Source organism: Acipenser ruthenus, chromosome 56 (assembly GCF_902713425.1).
Source record: "Acipenser ruthenus chromosome 56, fAciRut3.2 maternal haplotype, whole genome shotgun sequence".
Lineage (NCBI taxonomy): Eukaryota > Metazoa > Chordata > Actinopteri > Acipenseriformes > Acipenseridae > Acipenser > Acipenser ruthenus.
In genome coordinates this window covers 2,925,467-2,950,275 of record NC_081244.1, presented here as the reverse complement: position 1 = coordinate 2,950,275, position 24,809 = coordinate 2,925,467, and the positions used below count along the sequence as shown (strand labels likewise).

The window sequence follows — 24,809 nt, the reverse complement described above, 5'->3', positions numbered from 1 at the left end:
AAGCTGCTAACAACCAAACGAGCAAGATGGGCTGAATGCCCTCCTCTCGTTTGTAAACTTTCTTCTTCTTCTTCTTCTTCTTCTTCTTCTTCTTCTTCTTCTTCTTCTTCTTCTTCTCGAAAGCATTCGCTCAGCTTCACCAAACCCCAAATCTCTGTCTGTTTATTTCCTGCTTCTGGTCTGACGCCACCCACTCCGGCCGTCTTTGTGACACGTGGTGTCCTGCGTGGGATCTACAGCGCCGCCAGGACTCAGGCCAGAGCAGGAACCGCATTTTTGGATTAAAAAAAAAAAAAAAAAAAAAAAAAATGGCAGAAGACGCCATCAAAGTGCGGGACTGGATCCTGGAGAATGCTGGGCTGGAGGCCCAGTCTATACCAGTAGCCGTCCGGTTCCTGCGGTTGATGGACAGAGAGCGATGGGAGACGTATGCAAGGGAACAGACCGTAAGCACCTGGGAGGAAGGTGTGGAGTTGGTCCTCAGCTACCTGGATGCGGTCATAACTACAATAGCCCAGGTAGCAGGTCCACCAGCAGAGGAAGAATGTCTGCTGTCCCCGTCTCCACCAGCAGAGGAAGAATGCCTGCTGGTTTTGCCTCCACAGCCCAAGCGGGAGGAGCCAGAGCGTCCACAGCCCGAGCGGGAGGAGCCAGAGCGTCTACAGCCCGAGTGGGAGGAGCCTGAGTGTCCACAGCCCAAGCGGGAGGAGCCTGAGCGTCCACAGCCCAAGCGGGAGGAGCCTGAGCGTCCACAGCCCGAGCGGGAGGAGCCTGAGCGTCCACAGCCCGAGCGGGAGGAGCCTGAGCGTCCACAGCCCAAGCGGGAGGAGCCTGAACGTCCTACGCCTGAGTGGGAGGAGCCTGAACGTCCTACGCCTGAGTGGGAGGAGACCGAACGTCCTACGCCTGAGTGGGGGGAGCCCGAACGTCCACAGCCCAAGAGGGGGGAGTCGGTGCGTCCACAGCCCAAAAGGGAGGAGTCGGTGCGTCCACAGCCCAAAAGGGAGGAGTCGGTGCGTCCACAGCCCAAAAGGGAGGAGTCGGTGCGTCCACAGCCCAAAAGGGAGGAGTCGGTGCGTCCACAGCCCGAAGAGAGGGAAGTCGGGGCTTCCACAGCCCTAGGACCCAAGCTGCCAGCAGAGGGAGAATACCTGTTGGTTCACCTGCTGCTGCCATCCCGAGAGCTAAAGGGGGAGGAGCCATCGCTGCCGTCCCAAGAGCCAGAAGGGGAGGAGTTACAGGCGCAACCCCCTGAATTTTTCTGGGGGGGAGAAGGGCAGGATGCTGGTGTCCCCCAGCAGCCTCTATTTATGCTGCTGAAGGGAGCACGGCGCACACCAGCCCAGCCGCCACAGCAGAGGGAGCCAGCACCGCCACAGCCTCCCTCTGAGTGGCCAGCATCAGCCCCATGGCCTCTGCCTCCACCGCAAGGAGCAGAGCAGCAGGAGCTGCCTCTGCCTCCTCCACCTCCACCGGTTCCTCCACTAGGAGCAGAGGAGCAGGAGCTGCCTCTGCCTCCACCACCGCCAGGAGCAGAGGAGCAGGAGCTGCCTCTGCCTCCGCCACCACCACCGCAACGAGCAGAGCAGCAGGAGCTGCCTCTGCCTCCGCCACCTCCACCGCTTCCTCCACTAGGAGCAGAGGAGCAGGAGCTGCCTCTGCCTCCACCACCGCAAGGAGCAGAGCAGCAGGAGCTGCCTCTGCCACTAGGAGCAGAGGAGCAGGAGCTGCCTCTGCCTCCGCCACTGCCAGAAGCAGAACAGCAGGAGCTGTCTCTGCTTCCCGTACCTCCACCACAGGGAGTACGGTGGCCGGAGCCCCAGAAAGGGGAGCTGTCGGCCACGAAGAAGGGGGAGGAGGTCTGGAGACCACCAACCCCAGCAGCAGTTTTGCTGCCGGAGATCGTGGGGGAGGTCAGGAGACCTACTCCCACTGCAGCTTCTTTGCTGCTGGAAGTACTGTGGTCGGAGCCCCACCAAAGGGAGCTACCGGCTACAAAGACAGGGGGAGAGGTCAGGAGACCACTTTCCCCAGCAGCAGTTTCGCTGCAGGAATGGACCAGCATGCTGTCAGCCGTGCCACTACCGGCAGGGGTGCTGACCGCATGGCCAGCCATGGGCCCACTGAAGCCTCCCTTCCCAGCCCGAGACTTTGTCCTGGACTGCTGGATTTTTAAGGGGGGAGGTGGCCGTTGAGGCCATGTGTGCTTTGCACAGGGGGGGGGGGTATATGTGGCAATGTGCCCTGCCCCTGTGTGCATATTATGTGTTGTATGTTGCGTGCGTGTGTTAATGTTGGTGTATAGTCATTGGTACACGGGATATAAACGGGTCTGTGTTTCACGTGTATTTAAAAAGTGTAGATTTGTATTTAGGCACCAGGAGAGCACAAATCACTTCACGTGCTGGTTAAATGTAATATGTGAGCACGGGGTTGCACAGAATTAATTCACGTGCTGGGATTCAAGTGAATAATTAATTAGTAATTGAATCCCAGCACAACAGTATATATAGATGCACGTTTCTTTCACTCAGGGTTGGGTGTTCGGTGAGTGGAGAACGGGAGAGAGAGAAGGAGAAAAGTAAAATCTAAGTAAATAATAAGTGTTATCTGCTCACCGTGTTTGTTTGTCTGTCTAGTCCGTTTTGTTCGTCTATTTATTTTGGTGTATAGTGCCGTGTCCTGTGTTTTGTTGTTTCAAACCTTTTATTTTCTGTTCTGTTTATTAAATGCTTCACCAAACCCCAAATCTCTGTCTGTTTATTTCCTGCTTCTGGTCTGACGCCACCCACTCCGGCCGTCTTTGTGACACTCCCTTTTCAATTTTCCACTTTTTATTTAAATACAGTAGATGCTGCTTGATAGCCATCAGGAAGTTGTCTTAATCTGAAAGTTGTTAAGCGAAAAACCATAGCATAGGATTAGTTCCTGTAAAAATGTTAATAACCAAAAATTGTCTTTATCAGAGTTGCTAATAAGCAGCATCTATTGTATAAATTATATATCTGTTTTTGATGTTTATCTGTACGAATTGACATAATGTGTGATGAACTGAATTGTGATAAATATAAATTGTTTCGGACAAAATAGAGCAATACATAAAATGAAAATGAACATGCATACTAAAGCTGCAAGTATGCCTTATTATTAAAAATACAGCGTCTGTTATTAAAAATGCATTGTCTATTTATTGTCTGTATCTATTAATTAATAGCAACTGCTTCATTTAAAAAGATACATTCCTTTAAGAAGCTTGTCATAGGTTGAAGCCTGTTTCATATCCTTTCTCCTTATATGTATTGTTTACAGATTATTAAAAGTGTCTATTATTAAAAATACAATGTCTATTATTGAAAATAGTGTCTATTACTAAAAAATATTGTGTATATCTATCTTATTAATTAAAGCAACTGCTTCATTTAAAAAAGACGTCTCTTTTTTTTAAATGATCAGCTTGTATTTACAATATAATAATATAATAAAGAAATATATAATAATAATAATAATAATAATAATAATAATAATAATAATAATAATAATAATAATAATAATAATAATAATAATAATAACCCAACATTACCAAACCAAATCACGCCCCAGTCTTGACTGTTTATGAATATGCACGACGGTGGCAATTTCTGACGGCACTTCGTCCATAAAGAGCTCTTTTCAGGCCAGGTTACTAGCTACCGCAATTCTAGAATCTAGATTTCCATGAAGCACCGCTTGGGCACGGACGGGAGTTCGTGTTAAATCAGCGGAGTTGATCATCTTGTCTATGTAGATCTTTGGTGTGAATCAATGCACGCAGCAGGAGGACGGTAATGCGCCAAACTGTGCTGTGATCAAAAAAACCGTATTGTATACGTAGTGGTTTAGCGCTACCATTGGCGCGGGCCGATCAGGTTCGATTCCCGGCCAATGCACCTTTTTTTTGTTTTGTTGTTTTTATATATTATTATATTTCTATTGCTTTTTATTATTTTAGAAATTGTAATTATTGAAAACGAATTTAACAGGCATTCAAATTCGAACAACATTTCTTCCTATAAATGCTGCAGGAAAAAAATAAAATAATATATTATTATTATTATTATTATTATTATTATTATTATTATTATTTATTAATTTATTCGCAGACGCCCTTATCTAGGGCGACCTACAATTGTTACAAGATATCACATTATTTTTACATACAATACATACATAGAGAGAGAGAGAGAGAGAGAGAGAGAGAGAGAGAGAGAGAGAGAGAGAGAGATTAAAATACATTAACTTTTTTTCTAATGATAGTATAATTCTTATAGTTAATCTAATATCTCTTCAAAGAATTTGGAATTTGCTATTAATAATTCGCCGCCGACAATAATTAGTGGCGTACCCCTTTAAGATTATTTTTCACCACCGACAGTGAAACCCCGCCGACTGTTTCCGGTTCCGGATAGTGAGTTTGTTTGCAAGAGAGATGGCCTCTCGGTTAGTGCGGATTTTGCCCGCTTGGTCCCGGGTTCGACTCGGCTCTGTGGCCGGGGCCCGGTTTGTGTCTCAGACTCCGTCTCCTGGAGCCGCGGGCAGCCCCGCAGTGTCCAGCCTGAGCCCCGCCGAGCACAATGACGACCACGGGCATGTGGAGGTCAGCTTGTACGAGAAGGTGAGCCGAGGACATCACTGACTAGCGATACATTTTCAATGTTTTTGCTTTTCCAATACAACGCGTTTACTCCATTTCTGTATTGGCAACATTTTATTTCACATACAAATGATACATTCCATTAAATGATAAATTAACTTGGTATCATGACGTGGTCTTGTATGCTGGTTATGTTTTGGTGTCAGTTTATCAGTCTGTTTTTTTTTTGTCACCTCTGCATTCTTTCACTTTAGTAGGCCTGGTTGACTGTCCAGTGTAAATTGCTTGGTTGTTTAAAATAGACAGTGTTCCAGCATGGTTAAGGTTGTAATCTTAAAAAAAACTAACTGACGCAATACTGGATAAAGGGCACATAAGACTTATTTTTTATTATTGATTATGTCTCCTAATGCTAATGATGACACTCACATTAATAGAAAAAAATAATGTCTGCAAAGTAGGACAGGTGACCTTAAAATTAGTACATTCTGACAATAGCCTGATCTTTTACACCTTGTGCTGTAATAAAGCTGGAATAAAGCTGTGTTTTATTGGGGAGGGAAGCTATTAAGTGCCATTGTCCCCATTTGAGGACAGGCTACTTTGTATGTTTTGGAGCATTTTTATTTTTTTTAAACAGACATCTACCTGTTTTAAATTTTCTCTTTAACTAGATTATGATAACTTACTCAAATTGTGTTAAGCACACAAGTCTAAGTGTAGGGTACCAAATTACAGCTTGTCTTCTGGTGTTTTTCAAAGACAATATTATTTATTACTTAATTTATTTGGGAAGGCAATTTCAAGTGATTTAAAAGTGAATCCGCTTTAATAACTGATTCAAGTTGCCCCCTCTCTCCTCCCCTCAGAACAGGGATTTCCATGGGTTTCACAAGGACCCCCAAGTGGACGTGTGGAACATGAAAGTAGCCTTCTTCTTTGGAATCTCTGTTGCTATAGTGATCGGAGGCACTTTCATCCACTATCTACCAGACCACGGGTATGTGAATATTTCAGAAGATTGTAGCTACGTTTTCAATTCTCCATGCAATGCACATATTTACTGTACAGGGCTTAAATATGTAGTTTTGATGTTTCAGCAAACATTTATTGGCATTTTCAAACATGATAGCCAATGTTTTACTTTTAAAAAGAATCTGATTCAGTTCAATTCTGACTAGTTACAGCAACCTTTTACATGGAAACAAGACATTGTGTTCATGTGACATGTAAGGTTTGACCTGCACTGTGAAAGCACTTTATGCATTAGCCAGGATTTCTTTTTTTAACTAACTAAAATGAAGTACGTTATTTTATCGTTACCTGTCTGAAAAAGGAATCGTTAGTTACAAGTTACTGTAAAATGTAATCAGATTACAGTAATGCTTTGCTCTGGCACTACGCTTGGTTAGTGAAATCTCCAGACACTTCCAAGGTCATCTGGAGAGTGACATTGAAACAGCAACCAGCTGCTTCCCCTAATGACTGCTTGACCCTGAAAACGGAATGACCTAGGCAGTGCAAGCGTAACTGATTTCCTGCCAGGGAAACTGCAAACTTTCTTTAACCCAGAGTAGTAGCAGATCTTTTCAAATGAAAGTGTTTTTGCAATATAATGTTGCTTTCATGCGAGACCTGTATACAGTGCTGATTGGGCAGGTAACATCTATGAGAGTAATGTGCTAGCTACAACCACTGTAATGGCAGTGATTTTAACACCAGAATGCACTGATCCCTTGTTATCTACAGAGTTACAAACTCACTGCCCCAGCACCTAGTCCTGGGTTTCAGAACTTCCCTTGTTTAATTATTGAAATGTCATGAAGCCCGTGGTAAATCTGCTGTGAATGAGCTGATCGCACTTCTCATCACAGCATGATGTATTAGAACACCTGAAGATTGGTCCTTTATATACGTACCTGCATGAAATCCTCAGGGTGTGAGAATTTCAATTTCCACTCAGTAATCCGTGATACAGAAACAATAGGTGAAAATGTCAGCCCACTTTGTTCTTTAATTAGGCATCTTAAACAACTTCTATAAAGTTTAAATGAATTGCATATCATTAATTCAATTAGACAATCATTAATCTATTTTAACAATTTTCCAAGATTTTCAATTCCAGTGGTTTGATTTCATATTCACAACAAATGAAAACAGATGCAATGGGGTGTTCTAATACATTTGCACGCCACTGTACTTTTTTTTTTTTTTTCTTTTTATTCAGAATCTTAATTTTGTTTTTCAGAATGAGACAGTGGGCTAGACGGGAGGCCGAGAGACTCATCAAAGAAAGAGAAGCCAAGGGGGTCGCTGTCCTTGATGGCAATTACTATGACCCCAGCAAGATCATCCTGCCCTCTGCAGAGGAGGAGAAGTAACTACAGACATGATCACAGTGCAGAAATGAACAATTCAACAGTGCAACTTACTTGTTATATAGCTTCCCAATAAACGTCTCTTGAACATCATTTTTATTTAACTTTTATTTTATTTGTAGGATCTAACAGTAAGTAATGCCCAATGCAAACTAAGAAGTGGCAGTTTTCGCCTGCATTTCAAAATATTCTTTTCAGCAGAAGGATCTTTTTAGACAAAACCTACACTGGAAAAAAATACCTTCAATAGTGTAATAATGTGCTATTTCTAAATGGCATTATGTACCTTTAGAAAGGCAACGCTGATGGATTCACAACCTGTATATCATACTGTACATCTATCTTTATTCGGTTGAGAACCTTATCATATTCAATGATCCTGAGTGAATATTTTTCTTACCGAGTCTGATTTACATTCGTTCAAATCCAACTTCAGAGTGACCGGATGAATCGCTCTGTTCAAATTATAGTGAGTTTTTTTAAACCGATGCAGTGCTTCATCTAAGGATAGTGATTCTGTGAATTCATCTGTTTAATTCTGGTTTAAACAAACTTTCTTTTCTATGTCCTTTGTTATATAAACAGAATACACCCTGACTGTTCATAGAGTGCTGTGGTTATTTCATTCAAGCCTTTGAGGGTTTGTGGGTTCTTCAGCTGTCCTCTTTGATGCAATAACTACAGAACTCCATAAGTGTTCATGGTGCTTCTAACTAAATATCTAAGTGGCCCTTAAGTGTTCCTCTTGGTAAAGGCATGGCTGTGTGGTGTGCAGGGTGAGTCATACAGTCAGGATAGTGTACACTTCCATTCTTCACTGGGGATTCCACAGGGAGCAATAGCTGATTCAAGTTACTGGCCCCTGGAGTACAAAAGACAGCCTTGTAGGTGTCTGCTTGAGCTCATCAGACACCTGTCCAGTACGGTCCCTTTAAGGACCCTGATGATTTAACTCTTTCCCCTGCGGGAGCGCCAGAGCCAATGCTTCCTGTGGAATCCCCAGCAAAGACCACAGCCTGCACTCTCCTGACCGTATGACTCGCCCTGCATACCACACAGCCGTGCCTTTACCAGGGGAGACATTCTGGGACCCCTGCGCTCTCCTGACTGTATGACTCGCCCTGCACACCACACAGCCGTGCCTTTACCAGGGGAGACACTCTGGGACCTCTGCGCTCTCCTGACTGTATGACTCGCCCTGCACACCACACAGCCGTGCCTTTACCAGGGGAGACACTCTGGGACCGCTGCGCTCTCCTGACTGTATGACTCACCCTGCACACCACACAGCCGTGCCTTTACCAGGGGAGACATTCTGGGACCCCTGCACTCTCCTGACCGTATGACTCGCCCTGCACACCACACAGCCGTGCCTTTACCAGGGGAGACATTCTGGGACCCCTGCGCTCTCCTGACTGTATGACTCGCCCTGCACACCACACAGCCGTGCCTTTACCAGGGGAGACACTCTGGGACCTCTGCGCTCTCCTGACTGTATGACTCGCCCTGCACACCACACAGCCGTGCCTTTACCAGGGGAGACACTCTGGGACCGCTGCGCTCTCCTGACTGTATGACTCACCCTGCACACCACACAGCCGTGCCTTTACCAGGGGAGACATTCTGGGACCCCTGCACTCTCCTGACCGTATGACTCGCCCTGCACACCACACAGCCGTGCCTTTACCAGGGGAGACATTCTGGGACCCCTGCGCTCTCCTGACTGTATGACTCGCCCTGCACACCACACAGCCGTGCCTTTACCAGGGGAGACACTCTGGGACCTCTGCGCTCTCCTGACTGTATGACTCGCCCTGCACACCACACAGCCGTGCCTTTACCAGGGGAGACACTCTGGGACCGCTGCGCTCTCCTGACTGTATGACTCACCCTGCACACCACACAGCCGTGCCTTTACCAGGGGAGACATTCTGGGACCCCTGCACTCTCCTGACCGTATGACTCGCCCTGCACACCACACAGCCATACCTTTACCAGGGGAGACACTCTGGGACCCCTGCGCTCTCCTGACTCTATGACTCGCCCTGCACACCACACAGCCGTGCCTTTACCAGGGGAGACATTCTGGGACCCCTGCACTGTTACAGCATGCAGGTATCTTATTTAAAATAAACATGTTACAGCATGCAGGTATCTTTATTTTAAAGCAGGATTTCTGGTGCTACTTTAGGTTAAAGGAAGTTCTTGGTTTCTGTGTCTGATTCTTGGTTTATCTGTTTGCACTTGTTCTCCCTGGGTCATTCCACCCCAGCAGTGTCTTCTGGGTCATGTTACTGGCTGAAAGCATGTCAGTCAGTAGGGGAAGCAGCTGATTGGTTATTGGCAGGAAAGAAGCCAGTGAAAGGGGTGGGGACAGTTTCACTCTCCAGGTGGCCCAGTATGTAAAAGCATAGCTCGTGTTTTCTTTAACCTAGTGTAGCATCAGATACCGTGTTTTGAAATTAAAACATGTTTGCTATAAAATGTGTTTCTTTCAAAACTGCACATTTATAATAGCTGTAAATGGTGGAGAAATTGTAGAGAACTATTTTTTTTTTACTTCAGTGACCCAGGATTATGGGGACAGGTCTGTTATATCATTGTGCAATCAAATACAGACAGAACTGTTATAGTTTTTACAGTATGTGTAGAATAGTGGATTCAACAGAATTGATTCAATTAAACAGTTTGGAACAGGGTTGGACTTTGTTTGTATTATACTGATAACATTTTTCAGGAAACACACAAGATGGCGTCATCAAATATGGGTTTTGAGACAATAACAGTATTATTGTCTCATATTGTTTTAAAAAACCAAATGTTGCAGGGTCCGCCAACGACTTCCAGTGCTAACACGACCCCATCAGTTTTTTGGTCTCAGTTTCGATGATTCTTGTCTCTCTCGGACTGACGTTGGGTAATTCGACATAGAGGCGTACCGTTCATATTCACGATAATTCATTGGCTAACATAGTTGTCTCGTATTAGAAACTCGGCGTTTATTGGACATAGTGGCCAACAATGAAACCAGTGGTCCTGTTTCACTTTTCCTTGTCACTTCTGAAAAAAAAAAGTCGACTAGCGGTACGCTGTCGTTGGCAGTTCCCCTGCCACTTATAAAACATTTGCTTTTGATTGCTCGCTTTAATCCCCGGTGGGCGGGTGGTATCGGCGTGGCAACTGAGCTGGGGGGTGGCTTCAGAGTCGGACAGGAAAAGAAAAAGGAAAAAAAAGAAGATTGTGACAGCGAGAAAATAAAACGGTAAATAAAATAATCTCATATATTCACTTCAACTCGAAAATAACCTTGTACAGTGCTGATATTCTGGGGGTGGTTCGTTGAAATGAAAAGTTTGAAATATGGAAAAGGAAGGGTTATCAAATTATATATATATATATATGTAAAGAACATCCCAAAAGTTTAAAATGAAAAGTTATGTAACTTCCACGCCAGCCCTGTTCCGGGGTTTATAATTACTCTTTCATAGTTATAATTCCGTTTACATTCCAGAAAATGACCCAAGTAGAAACATTATTATATATTAGAAACGTCCAATTGAAAGCTTTATTTATTTTTATTTTCTTTACACGTTTATAAAAACAACTTCAGATTATATTTCGGCTTATTTGAAATTATATTTAGTTTTTGATACATAGGTATGCATATATTTTCTTTAACCTGTTGTGTATTCGAGACCGAACAGCGTATATGCGACCAGGAATACGACACAAAGAAGTGGGGGAGGGGTAGACGAAGTGTACGAGAGAGCTCTCACCCTGAACTACATTACAATATGTTTCATTCATATATATTTATATATATATAAAACGATATTATTTTTCTATTTATTTATTTTCTTGTGAGCGGAGCGGTTTGGGCGCGGCGCGTAGGCCCTTTTGGCAGGGAGCTCTCGGCGGTGGGCGGGACTACTGTGGTTAGAGAAAATAAAGTAGTTTTACCCAGGATATACAGCGTTTAAATACAATATACATGTGTGTTACACACACACACACACACAATGTTCTGTCTTGTATAATATGTATTTTTGTTTTAAGAATTTAAGTGTGGCATGACATGTTTTCCGGTCAGGCCGCGGTTCAGCATCTGTATTTCCGGTTTGCGGCTGAATCTGAGTGAACACAGTCACTTCATTGTAATGTTGCGGTACCGTGTTGATATTATTATTATTCGTGTAATACCACACAGCTAATGTGATACTAGTGTGTGAAACAATTTGACAAGGGTGTAAAGTTGATATATAAGGTGAACACTAGTATTGTATTTATTTCAACTGCAATTCCATTTTTTTTCATGCGTGATATTTTATTTTATGTTTGTATACGAGCATGATTTTTACCTCATTTTAAGTAGTGGTACATAGATACAGGAAAATCTGGGTAACCAGATTTGTAAAAGAAGACCCAATACCAGCCCAGATCGGTGTATTCAAATTTCTTATGATCGCACATAGCGCTCCTTCTCTGATTGTTTTGACGTTGCATAGGAAAGAATGAGGCATGACTCTGATAGCAGCACTAGGGTGGTTAATTACATTTCATTATCCTAAGGGAGTCTGGATGCCCATAACCACTCAGTATTGATGTGTATGTGGAATAGACTACAAATACATACAGACTATTCAATGCATCTGTATTATGGGTGTTAATAGTTTAAAAGTTAAACTAAATGTTTAACCACTTAAAAAAATAAATGTGCTGGGCAATTTGTGTCATTTACATACAGTGAGATACTTTATTTATTTCTTATTTAGTATTTCATCACAATATTTAAAAATGATTTTTCCATGTCATGATTTTTTATTTAAATTTTTGAAATGTTGTCGTGCCATAACTTAAACAACAACAAAAAAAAAACATGCATTATAAAATATAGGAAACTTAACATTGTACAATTATACACACAGTGACTGGAGGGGATATACTATTATTATTATTATTATTATTATTATTATTATTATTATTATTATTATTATTATTAATTTATTTTGGCAGATGCCTTTATCCAGGGCACTTATACGTGTTAGTTAAGTGCTGTATGTCTTCTATAGAAATACATGCAGTGATTTTTATGACCGGTGACACATATTCCCAGTATGTTCTAACATGCAAAGGTTGATAAAATGAAAGGGAAGCTAGCTACCCTACATTGTATAGCTCACACTGTATTTCACATGCAGACTCTGATCAAGTTGAGAGTGTAACAGCAGCACTAATGAAGCCTCTCCTCTCTCCTGTCCTCTCCTCTGCTCCTGTAGACATGGCTGCGATTCGTAAGAAGCTGGTGATCGTAGGGGACGGTGCTTGTGGAAAGACCTGCCTGCTGATTGTGTTCAGTAAAGACCAGTTCCCAGAGGTGTACGTGCCCACTGTCTTTGAGAACTACGTGGCAGACATTGAGGTGGACAGCAAGCAGGTGAGGCGCCCATGAAGGGTTAACTCAGGAGGGGCTGTCGGGGCTAAAGTCAATACTCCTGCAAAACAGCCTTGTTTAAATGCCTAAGAGGACTGTGTATGGGCTCCTGTGATGTGTAGGTTTACTGTTCTTTCAAATCAAAGTCTTATTAATTCTCAGGAGCTTCCATTGAAATTGTCATGTTTTAGATGATCCTTGTGTCAATGACAGCGTTTGCTGGTCTGCACTCTGTTCTGATAGCTAAAACCCTGTCCTGCTGGTACACTACAAGGATGCAGGGAGCAGTGGAACCATTTTTACACATTGCATTGCATAAAACTACTTCATAATATAAACAAAATGATTGGATAGGGATGAAAAAGGGAAATGTTGTCCATGTGCGTTTTAGAAACGCACTGCTGTTTATGTTTTGCGTTTTATTAAAATGTCCTGTGTAGTTTTTCTCTTGATTGGTTGTTACTCTGGCTGGTTGTGGATTTAAACAACTGTTTATTTTTATTTTGCTGGTACAAATCAACACGAATAAGGTAAAAAACAATAATTTAACATATTTAATTAATACTTTATATGCATAAACTGATGTAATCAATTGACTATGCATAGTAGTTTTTAAGGCTTCACTTGCAATGTCACACAGTAATCCACAGCTCCACATGTATTACTGCGTTTTTTTTACCCTTCCATAACGTTGATGAATCGATGCATCGGCTTGTTTGGAGAACGATATATCTAGTGAAAAATTAGGCATTGCCCCAGCCTTAAATAATAATAATAATAATAAACATATATATGCCATGTCATGTGATACTTAGCTGTTGCACGTTGTGTTTACAATCATTAAAGGGAAAAACAAAACAAAAACCTGTAATTATGACGTTACTCCCTAGCAATCATTGCTAACAGGTTGAAAACAACCAGAAATCAGCACAGAAAGCAGATTTGATGCCTGTGATAAAAAAAATAAACACTTAATGTCATATTGTTTAAAATGAATACAATGACTGAAATAATATTTTTCAGTGTTTTCAGATGCATGGCCTCAGGGGGAACATGCTTCTTTCCCTGGTAAACATGCATACACCCTACATACTTACATACAGAGGTAGCTGCCGGTGTTAAATGCCAAATATATCAGTATTTCTTATTGTAGATATTATGGTACTGAAGTAAGTTACCATTACCAAGACAATATTATATGTTACAGAGAAAACACTAACAGGTATGTTCAGACAGCAGAGTGCACAGTTACATGGTCTGCTGAGCTGACATTTAGAAGAGCTTTTTCCCTTAATTTTCCCATCCCAGACTCGTCCATTCCCAGAATAGTCTCCTCCACTCACAGAGATGCAGTATATACATACAGCTATGGCCAAAACTTTTGCATCACCCTATAAAATTAAAAAATGTTGCTTCATAAATTCGAATGAAACCTGCTGAATAATGTTACGTTAACACAGGGCTGGCCAACCCTGGTCCTGGAGAGCTACAATCCAACAATGTTTTATAGGTAACCCTTAACCGTTAGTTTGATTACATTACGTTAAATAAAAGATCTCTGTTCTATAGTTTATTTAATTTTTTTTAAAATTTACAGTAAATACAGACTTTACAGATAAAAATGTTAACGTAATGTTTTTTTTTTCTTCAGTTTTACAATTTTGCCTAATCGTATGTGTCTGTCTGTCCGTGCATTTCCAGGTGTGTCACACTGTGCATGCTGAACATGGTAACCGGCTCGTTAATGCAACAAACTTTTATTATACACACCTTGCATCTTACAGAATTAACTTGATTTTGCTATATACGTTTACACAACTATTTTGTAACCTGTAAATTCACGTTATTACCTTTGGGATTATGAGGACCAGCGCTGGTTACAAGTAGCAATGGCCGCAAGCAAGCTTTATTCATTGAGGACAGCAGCTGGACATGTTAACTGACAGGATAACTGAATCTACCTCACTGATACCACAGGAGTACCTCTGCTGGGGAGTTATCTGATAACGATGCCTGCCGGGTGGCACTCTGTAGTGCAATACTGTATATCACCGTATTGTTACCTTATGCAAAATTAAAAACAGCAACTACAAACTATTTGTGTAGGCCACATAAAATTATAGACCATAATATATGATCATTTATTTAAAAATGTTCTCGCAAGTCTATCTAATAATCGCCATATTAATGACCGTAAAATTTCACTCTCTCTCTCTCTACTTATATATTTATGTAACAAAAATAATTCTCCATTTTGAGTTATCAGTGTTGTGTTTCTTGTCAAACTGGTTGTGGTCTTGCAGAGCTCTGCATGTGACCCTCGTCTTCTCTGAGAAAAACACACTCTTCAGGGGACTGTTTTTGGTACAATAGGAAACTGTCACAGGTAAACAAAGCTTGCAGTAAGAATATCAGGGTCGTTGGATGCTGGAGGAGTTATGTTATTTTAACTTTCAAGCGAACAAAAATAAACTAAACAATTCATCCGTGAAAAGTGGAAATGTGCCTAAAACAAAGGCGAGCAAAACGTTTGTAAACTTTCATGCCTATCAACATTTACTTTGAATTGTTGCTGTCCTACATTTATTTATATATATATATAAGTCAGGTTTAAAACTACTGTGCCACACACTTGTCTCTCCCACCATAGTGCCTTTAGTTAACGACGGCTCTTTCCACTCGATTTCCACTTCTGAAACAGGACGGCTTTTGGATTTAAACAGTATGAAACAGTATATTTATTCCAAATACACCTAACCATTTTTTTTTTTCATGAAATAATCTGTGGAGTGCTTTGAGGGTGTGTCAGTCCCGTGTCAGGCAGGTTGTAATAAATCTACTTCCCGTGCAGGTGGAGCTGGCCCTGTGGGACACGGCTGGGCAAGAAGATTACGATCGCCTCAGACCGCTGTCCTACCCCGACACCGACGTCATCCTCATGTGCTTCTCCATCGACAGCCCTGACAGCTTAGGTGAGCGGGTATTACTGCACCTCAACTGAACACAGCACCCCCAGGGCTAGGAGCAGGGTATTACTGCATCTCCACTGAACACAGCACCCTCAGGGCTAGGAGCAGGGTATTACTGCACCTCAACTGAACACAGCACCCTCAGGGCTAGGAGCAGGGTATTACTGCATCTCCACTGAACACAGCACCCTCAGGGCTAGGAGCAGGGTATTACTGCATCTCCACTGAACACAGTGCCCCCAGGGCTAGGAACAGGGTATTACTGCACCTCAACTGAACACAGCACCCTCAGGGCTAGGAGCAGGGTATTACTGCATCTCCACTGAACACAGCACCCTCAGGGCTAGGAACAGGGTATTACTGCACCTCCACTGAACACAGCACCCTCAGGGCTAGGAGCAGGGTATTACTGCATCTCCACTGAACACAGCGCTCTCAGGGCTAGGAACAGGGTATTACTGCATCTCCACTGAACACAGCACCCTCGGGGCTAGGAGCAGGGTATTACTGCATCTCCACTGAACACAGCACCCTCAGGGCTAGGAGCAGGGTATTACTGCACCTCAACTGAACACAGCACCCTCAGGGCTAGGAGCAGGGTATTACTGCATCTCCACTGAACACAGCACCCTCAGGGCTAGGAGCAGGGTATTACTGCATCTCCACTGAACACAGCACCCTCAGGGCTAGGAGCAGGGTATTACTGCACCTCAACTGAACACAGCACCCTCAGGGCTAGGAGCAGGGTATTACTGCACCTCAACTGAACACAGCACCCTCAGGGCTAGGAACAGGGTATTACTGCATCTCCACTGAACACAGCGCTCTCAGGGCTAGGAACAGGGTATTACTGCATCTCCACTGAACACAGCGCTCTCAGGGCTAGGAACAGGGTATTACTGCATCTCCACTGAACACAGCACCCTCAGGGCTAGGAACAGGGTATTACTGCATCTCCACTGAACACAGTGCTCTCAGGGCTAGGAGCAGGGTATTACTGCATCTCCACTGAACACAGCACCCTCAGGGCTAGGAGCAGGGTATTACTGCATCTCCACTGAACACAGCACCCTCAGGGCTAGGAGCAGGGTATTACTGCATCTCCACTGAACACAGCGCCCTCAGGGCTAGGAACAGGGTATTTTACAGGAGTGAAAAAGTGCAAACGTTTCGGTCAATGCAAGACCATCCTCTGTGTTTAAAAACTGAAAATACACTTTTATTAATTAACGCCCATAAGGGCTGTATGTTAAACATATTTAGCTATGTTTTGTGGGCTGTACTGTATTTAACCCTTTAGATCCCAGAATAATTAAAGAACCTTTCTGTAGATTCCTTTGAATTTTCGCCTGTTTTAATCAAATAAACATAACTCAAAAGCCATGACAAATCTATAATTACAAGTTTTTATTTTTTTATTTTATCCAGGTCATTGTTTTTTTCTGTGATTTTCTTTATTGCTTTTATTCAAATTGTAGGTTATATTCAAAATAAAAACATGTATTAAAGTCAGTCAGAATTACGGCTTTGTTGCTAGGTGGGCGGGCTTACAACTTCCTTATTTTCGTGATCCTGCCTTTCAGACGCCGTCGGGGTATTTATTTAGGAAAAGTCATAAACGGACAACCACATAACTTTCAGACATGCAGAGTAATTTAAATTTGAAAACCTGAACCTGTCAAAATGACTTCCGTGTTAAGGTGGTATAGGTGAATAAAATATTGTAACGACCCCTGGTCTTGAGACTCAAAGCAGGAGACGGAGACGGGATTCAGGCCCTAACAAAACTACTTTATTAATTAAACAGGGTCCGTGTTTGGCTCAGGATCATACCACAAAAATAATAAATCCTTCATCCTGTCTCTGTCCTAAGAACTCGTTCACTTTCTCGCTCGCTCTATTCCACACACACTGGCTCTATCAGTCTCCTCACACACAGAGAAGAGAGTAGACCACTACTGTCATGGGAGAGGGGGGGGGGGGTGTCTAGATGACATGGTCCGTACCCAACATCACACCCACACACCCACACTACCGAAACTAGTGGTATGGTCCCACCCTGGAACAGTACAGATAGCGTGAATGCACAGGACCAGAACTGATGGGTCGCTACAATATATTGAACATGCAATCATGAAGAGATATTATTGACATTTTTTCGAGTAATAAATTAGTGCTCGAGTACTAATTTACTAAACTAAAACCCACCCCTACTCTTCTGTGTATACGGAAGACTGATTTGAGCGTGTTGATACAATAATGATTATTGCAGCGCCTGAACAAAAACATGGGCGCTGGCGGGCGTTCCAGTAATCTACAGGTTGGGCGCTCACGGGTGTTCTGGGGTTTAGAGAGTTAAAGATGGACTGCTTGTTCCTGCAAACAAAGCTGGTTGCTGCAGCACATCCTCGCTTTGCTTTTTATACCACATCAACGTAGGTTAGGGCAGCCTTGCTAAACCGCTGTCCCCTGTGCTATGTGTTTGACAGAGAACATCCCTGAGAAGTGGACCCCTGAGGTGAAGCACTTCTGCCCCAATGTGCCCATCATCCTGGTTGGGAACAAGAAGGACCTGCGCAACGACGACCACACGAGGCGCGAGCTCGCCAAGATGAAGCAGGTACGCAGCCAGAGAAACAGGGACATTATTAAACATTCACCAAGATGAAGCAGGTACGCAGCCAGAGAAACAGGGACATTATTAAACATTCACCAAGATGAAGCAGGTACGCAGCCAGAGAAACAGGGACATTATTAAACATTCACCAAGATGAAGCAGGTACACATATCTGAAAAACTCTTTATTTAAATTTACATTCTTGGAACCCCAGGATTCAAACAGAGACATGCGCACACAAAAGGGTAGAGTCCCAGGAGAGGCCCTCAGATTCAGCACACAGAATCGCCATGATGAAAGGCGTCTCAAGCAAAGACTGAGAACCCCCGCAACTTCTATACCCAACTGCTTATCACAAAAGAGTGCAGGGGCCTCTCCCTGACAGTGTCATAGAAAGTGTTCTCTTTTGCTTAAAGGCAAGTTTCATAGCCTTAATTATGTTACTACCAGGTTCCTGAATGCCCAGTTTCTTACCTTATCATGCTGTCCAGAAGTACCTCTGTGTGGCACAGCACCCAAGTTACAACTGACATTCCTTTTAAGACATAATGAATGTTTCCCCATGAGAAGCACATAAAGTGAAAAGATGTGCTAGTCCCATTTTCTACAGATGTAAATTCCTTTACATGCCTAAAATGTGTCAGTCCCTTTAGCTATAGATATCAATCCCTTTAAATGCATATATCAACCCCAACACATCCATAGAAACTAAGACATTATTGATGGCTTTCATTTTGCGAGCCCCAATTAAGCATTCACTCATCAAATAATCACCCTGGTGCCCTGTTTTGTAGGTAGCTAACCAGAAACACATGCTTTTCTTTTCACGTTGGTATTTGAGTTTTGATGAGAAACGGAAGAATCTAATAATAAAATCTTGGTTTCTAATGGTAGTTTGCTCAATGCATGTATCGTATTACTATGTATAACAATATGCACATGTTTTCAGTTACTTTTGAATACTTAAACGTTCTCAATGCGTCGATTTTATTAGGTTTTTAGATATTTGATTAGAACCAAAAAAATGCAACACAATAAAAAGAAAGGGACAGGCATTGTTGATGTTTCTATACCTTGCGTAGCTCTTAAAATACCAATAGAGAGCAAGAGAGCATTTATCAGACACAATGAAGCCTGCTTCCTGTCTACCTGTGCAGAGTACAGATGGGTGTAGAATTGTCTTATTCAGGAGCACTTGAATATCTGTGCCTGCTGGATTTCTTAGAGCACTGCTTCCAGCAGTTGGGAATGGATGTCTGTGTGCTTCTCTCATCGTGCCAGGGCTGGGTTGTAGTTCTCAAGAGAAGCCATGTTTGCATTGAGATCCCCCTTAGTTTCCCTCAGCTCCTGAGTCCTCTTCCTGCCTCTCTCCCCTCAGGAGCCGGTGAAGCCCGAGGAGGGCCGGGACATGGCTAACAGGATCAACGCATACGGATACCTGGAGTGCTCTGCCAAGACAAAGGATGGGGTGAGGGAGGTGTTCGAGATGGCCACACGCGCCGCACTGCAGGCCAAGAAGAGCAGGAGGAAGAACGGGTGCCTCTTACTATAGAAGAGAAGAACAGCAGCCAGCAGAAATGTACCAGCTTCATTCTTCTGTCATTCGCCTTCCCCACTCACCAGCTACCCTGATTGAAAGAGCTGGCGCAGAAACGTACTCAAACAGGTGCTGAACTTCAGGCCTTTATACCGTCTTGAGGGGCTCTTATAATGCAGCACCGCCCTCCCCCAGATCCCCTCTCCCCTCTGGTTGAGTTTGGTGCTAGCTAACCCTTTTCACACAGCATATGACTCTTAAGTAGCTTCAAATTTCATTTCATTTTTTTAACATGTGTTCAGTGATTCTGAATAGTTCTGGATTCTGTTATAATCGTTTTTACTCTCCAAACCTGCCTTTTCCTGGCTTTGAGTTTACCTTTAGCTTGTCTGGAAAGTCCTTTGTCAGGACTGAACAGCCTTCCTCATTCCATTAAAATCATGTGTCCCCCATATAACTCTGCCACCTCCTTTACATCTAAGTAGACAGAGAGTAGGAGGGGCTAGTTGAAAGGTCACAATGACACGTGATTTGAATGCACTGAGGAAGGCTGTTCAGTCAAAGCACTTAGGATTCTCCAGACAAACTCAAAAGTTAGTAAGAGAAAAAAACTCAATCTTGTAGCAGCCCAGAAGCGCTCAGAATGATTGCAAACACCGTACTGTAAGAGCAATGACATAGGACAGTGTGTAGCCCTCACAACTGGTTTAATTATTATTATTATTATTATTATTATTATTATTATTATTATTTGAAATAAAATATCAGGGTCCAATTACAGGGATGTAAAGTAGCTGATGTTTCTGTGTAAGCTGTGATGAAATGTTTCTGTTTTCCTCTAAACTGTCTTTCCTAAGCTTTTCCTCCTGTCTTAAAATACCTGTGTATGCCCAAATCCTGTACACTTTCATAAATCTTTACTTTCATCCCTGAAATTAGATACACAATTGTGACACCAGCTCTGGTCTATCAGGGTTGAAAAACGGTTAAAGGCACTGAATTGAACTGGATAGGTGATGGGAATATATGATACTGTACTGTTTATAGTCGGAAATGGAAGTGTTTTGATTTTCCCTTCAAAACCATGCGCAAGTTTGTTAAGCCTTTACTCATCCTTACTAACTGGGTTTTAAAGCCACGGTTCTCATTGTGTGTGTCTAACCAGACCTGCCCTGCTGAGTGATGTACTGTCTGTTCCTGGCTTGTGCAGTTTAAGACAGCTACGTGAGCCTGCAGCATTCGCGCAGTGCATAAAGACCACTTCATAAACATTCCCAAACAACGCATGCTGCAGTGATGAAGGTTTTTAAAACAGAAATAAGAAGAATCTGGGGGATTAGGGCGATAATAATGAAACCTATTTTACTGTGCTTTTTAGGAATAGCTTATATAAAAGGCTCTTCGTTGGAAACTGGTCACATTTTCATGCCGGTGTGTTGTTGGACTCTGCGCTCCCAGTGCCCACACTTCCCTGGCACACGCCCCTACATTGACGTCTGCCTCACTTTGTGTTTTTCTACTATTACTCTGTATATTTAACCCTGCGTGGAATTCTACTGGCTTGTACTGTATCAGTAATACCCTCTTGCACTCTAGAAATCCTACCTTTAAAAAAAAAATAAAAAATTAAAACAAATATATATTAATATTAAACAAGATAACTTTTTTAAATCTACTGTGCATAACTTTCCCTTTTGTACAAGTGCATCTAGGAATTTCTTCAGTTATTGCTTTTTAAAAGTATTTTAAATAAAAAAAAAATGTTTTTAGGGTATAAAACAGCTCAAGAGTATCTATTAACAAAGTGTGTTTTTTTTCCCTCTTATAAAAAAATAAAATAAATGGTTAACATGGTCTAGTGCAGGGGTGTCCTGGAGGGCCATTCCAGTCCAGGTTTAACAGGTAAAATGAGACAATGAACTACTTCAGGGTCTGGATGGAGGTTTAATTGGTTCAATTATATTAGGGGTGGGCACCAATATTGATATTTTGATATCAATAATTTCCATATTGCGATATCCTGGGATAAAAAAATAAAAAAAACTGTACTCTCGCAGAGACATATTTTTTATTGCTAATACTGCTAAAAATACAAACTCAGTGCAATCAAGTTTATTTTATGTCAAGATACAACAAACCCTATACATACCAGTCATTGTTAGTCTCGTAGGCAAACATCACACATAAAGTATTATTTAACCATTTTATTCCATTGATTGGCATTTTTCTTTTCTAAGAACAAATGTATTTCAAACATTCAATAGCTGTAAATCAAGAAAAAACTTTTCACCTGTTTCCTCTCACCAGCTAATCCCTTACCGGAAATATCCTGTTTTCAAAAAGTTCCCGCATCAACTAATGAAGTAACAGGACTGTCTTTTTTAAAGGGATACACACCTAAAAACAAACTTAATACAACAAAAGAAAACCATAATAAACAGGAAAAAGTTGATTTATATATATATATATATATATATATATATATATATATATATATATATATATATATATATATATAGCTGCATTAAGCACTATAGGGATTATTGTGAGATATGCACATGCGTCAGTGTGGTTCATTGCATTTTTTCCATTTCCTTACACTGTAATTAATGTATTTTTAAAATGTGAAATTGTGAGGGTCTGGAACCAACTCCCCAGTAATGCTGTTGAAGCTGACACCCTGGGATCCTTCAAGAAGCTGCTTGATGAGATTCTGGGATCAATAAGCTACTAACAACCAAATGAGCAAGATGGGCCGAATGGCCTCCTCTCGTAAACTTTCTTATGTTTTTATGTTCTTAAATGAGATGTACTTTTAAAACAACAAAACACATCTCAAAATAATGCACCATTCAGCATGACACCGTACTTAATACTTTTAGATGTGTCGTGCAGTTATATGCAGAGAAGATTTAATTACTTGTGGATTGGCTAGCCTGCGCAGTGAAGTATAGAAAATTTCAGTTTTGAGGTGGCTGATGATGGCATGGAATAGTAAGACAATATAACAAGACCTTGTTTTTCTCCATGGATATTGTGAAGCAAAGCACCACTAAGTTAAAGTAAGTTATTGCTTTTCTATGTAAATATCTGTTAATGTCTATATGTATATGTATGTCACATATTGCATTTGTGTTATTATATTTTTCTGTGTTTTCGAAGACTTCGATATTATAGATATCAGTATCGAAATATGCGTTGATATCGATATACAATTTTCATATCGATGCCCACCCCTAAATTAAACCATTTAGACCAGGATTATAACAAAGACCCGGATCCCTTTTAAAGATATGGAAACACAGTGTAGTAGAATGCCTTATTTGTTTAAAATGTAATGTATGCAGTGGCTTTTATTTGCATGATATTTTGATAGTGATTTTTAAATTGTGTTATATGAATATATTTCAAGCCCTATTGTTTGAAATTGCCAAATGTTTGACAAGGCACTATTTTAAACTGGAGGGGGGCACTGGTTGTGTTTTGTTTGAGATTATATATATATATATATATATATATATATATATATATATATATATATATAATGTCACCTCCAAAATTATTAGCACCATTGATAAAGATGAGCAAAAAAGGCTGTATAAAATAAACAACACAGGTAATGAGCTATATTGTATGCTCAAATATATGGGAAAATCATATTATTTTATTCTAATACAAAAGATAGGTGTCAGAATTATTGGCACCCCTAAAGATTCTTATAAATAAAATAAAACAAAATTAAATCTGCATTAACATTCTACTTCTTCAAGTTCATCTCAGTCTTAAGGAACTGTATTGTGGCTGTCCATGGCTTCCTGTTTCACTGGGGTATAAAAATGAGGTAACACGCATATGAAATCCATTTGTCATCCATCACCATGGGGAAAGGCAAATAACTCACAAATGAAAAGAGACAAATGGTTGTTGACCTTCATAAATCAGGCAATGGGTACAAAACAATAGCCAAAAAACTAAATATACCACTTACTACTATTAGGGCAATAATTAAGAAGTTCAAAACCACTGGAACCGTGGTAAACTTGCCTGGTAGAGGACACAAGTGTATTTTGCCCCCACGCACAGTGAGGCAGATGGCAAAGGGAAATCCAAGGGCAACAGTTGGAGAATTACAGAACTTGGTTGCATCTTGGGGTCACCGAGTCTCCAAATCTACAATTAGACGCCACCTCCATGCCAATAGACTATTTGGAAGGGTTGCCAGGAAAAAAGCCTTTATTGAGAGCAACCAACAAACGTAAGCGCCTGGAGTTTGGTAAACGGCATAGGCACTTCGATTGGAACCGGGTGCTATGGTCAGATGAGACGAAAATAGAGTTCTTTGGCCACGCACAGCAGCAGTGGGTTTGGCGTTTGGCATGTGCAGAAAATAACCTCATACCTACTGTAAAATGTGGTGGATCTTTGATGTTATGGGGCTGTTTTGCTTCCACTGGTCCTGGGGCCCTTGTTAAGGTTAACGGCATCATGAACTCTACCCAGTACCAGGACATTTTAGCCAAAAACCTGGTTGCCTCTGCCGCAAGTGGATCTTCCAGCAAGACAATGACCCCAAGCACGCATCAAAATCCACAAAGAAATGGTTAATTGACCACAAAATCTACATTTTGCAATGGCCATCTCAGTCTCTGGACTTGAAACCCATTGAAAACCTGTGGTTTCAATTGAAGAGGGCAGTCCATAAGCGCAGACCGAAGATATCAAGGATCTGGAAAGATTCTGTATGGAGGAATGGTCTAAGATCCCTCCCAATGTGTTCTCCAATCTCATTAAACATTATAGAAAAAAGACTCGGTGCCATTATCCTTGCAAGGGGAGGGTGCACAAAGTACTGAAAACAAGGGTGCCAATAATTGTGACACTTCATATTTATTAGAAATAAATTTATCATTTGAGAAATGTGTAATTTTGGTTGATTCCATTGAATCATTAATAAAGTCAAATATATTCCACATGTTGGAAAATTACAGTATAACTCAGTACTGGTATTATTTATTTTATACAGTCTTTTTTGCTCATCTTTATCAAGGGTGCCATTAATTTTGGAGGTGACTGTATATAAAAGTACATAAGAGAATACACTATGGAGTATTATTATTATTTATTTCTTAGCAGACGCCCTTATCCAGGGCGACTTACAATCGCAAGCAAATACAAATACATTCAAGTGTTACAATATAAGTCATACAATAAGAACAAGAAATACAATAATTCTCAAGTGTGACAAAC

At 41.6% G+C, this 24,809-nt stretch overlaps 2 protein-coding genes across 2 annotated transcripts; both read left to right on the top strand.

The window, feature by feature from the left end:
- Positions 1-4,406: 4,406 nt before the first annotated feature.
- Positions 4,407-7,101, top strand: ndufb11 (NADH:ubiquinone oxidoreductase subunit B11). Its single transcript, XM_034007156.3, has 3 exons — positions 4,407-4,651; positions 5,500-5,630; positions 6,879-7,101. The coding sequence occupies exons 1-3, from the start codon at positions 4,466-4,468 to the stop codon at positions 7,009-7,011; spliced, it is 450 nt and encodes a 149-aa protein (XP_033863047.3). The 5' UTR covers positions 4,407-4,465; the 3' UTR covers positions 7,012-7,101.
- Positions 7,102-10,066: 2,965 nt separating this feature from the next.
- On the top strand, positions 10,067-21,265 carry rhoac (ras homolog gene family, member Ac). Its single transcript, XM_034919473.2, has 5 exons — positions 10,067-10,270; positions 12,285-12,442; positions 15,291-15,411; positions 17,898-18,028; positions 19,404-21,265. The coding sequence occupies exons 2-5, from the start codon at positions 12,287-12,289 to the stop codon at positions 19,575-19,577; spliced, it is 582 nt and encodes a 193-aa protein (XP_034775364.2). The 5' UTR covers positions 10,067-10,270; positions 12,285-12,286; the 3' UTR covers positions 19,578-21,265.
- Positions 21,266-24,809: the final 3,544 nt, after the last annotated feature.

What these genes read in the sequence shown, in the direction of transcription:
- rhoac (XM_034919473.2), top strand. Translation starts at nt 12,287, where the DNA reads ATGGCTGCGATTCGTAAGAAGCTGGTGATCGTAGGGGACGGTGCTTGT. An exon ending in CGACAGCCCTGACAGCTTAG is followed by an intron (nt 15,412 to 17,897) that starts GTGAGCGGGTAT and finishes TGTGTTTGACAG; the next exon opens with AGAACATCCCTGAGAAGTGG. An exon ending in AGCTCGCCAAGATGAAGCAG is followed by an intron (nt 18,029 to 19,403) that starts GTACGCAGCCAG and finishes CTCTCCCCTCAG; the next exon opens with GAGCCGGTGAAGCCCGAGGA.
- ndufb11 (XM_034007156.3), top strand. Translation starts at nt 4,466, where the DNA reads ATGGCCTCTCGGTTAGTGCGGATTTTGCCCGCTTGGTCCCGGGTTCGA. An exon ending in AGGTCAGCTTGTACGAGAAG is followed by an intron (nt 4,652 to 5,499) that starts GTGAGCCGAGGA and finishes TCCTCCCCTCAG; the next exon opens with AACAGGGATTTCCATGGGTT. An exon ending in CACTATCTACCAGACCACGG is followed by an intron (nt 5,631 to 6,878) that starts GTATGTGAATAT and finishes TTTGTTTTTCAG; the next exon opens with AATGAGACAGTGGGCTAGAC.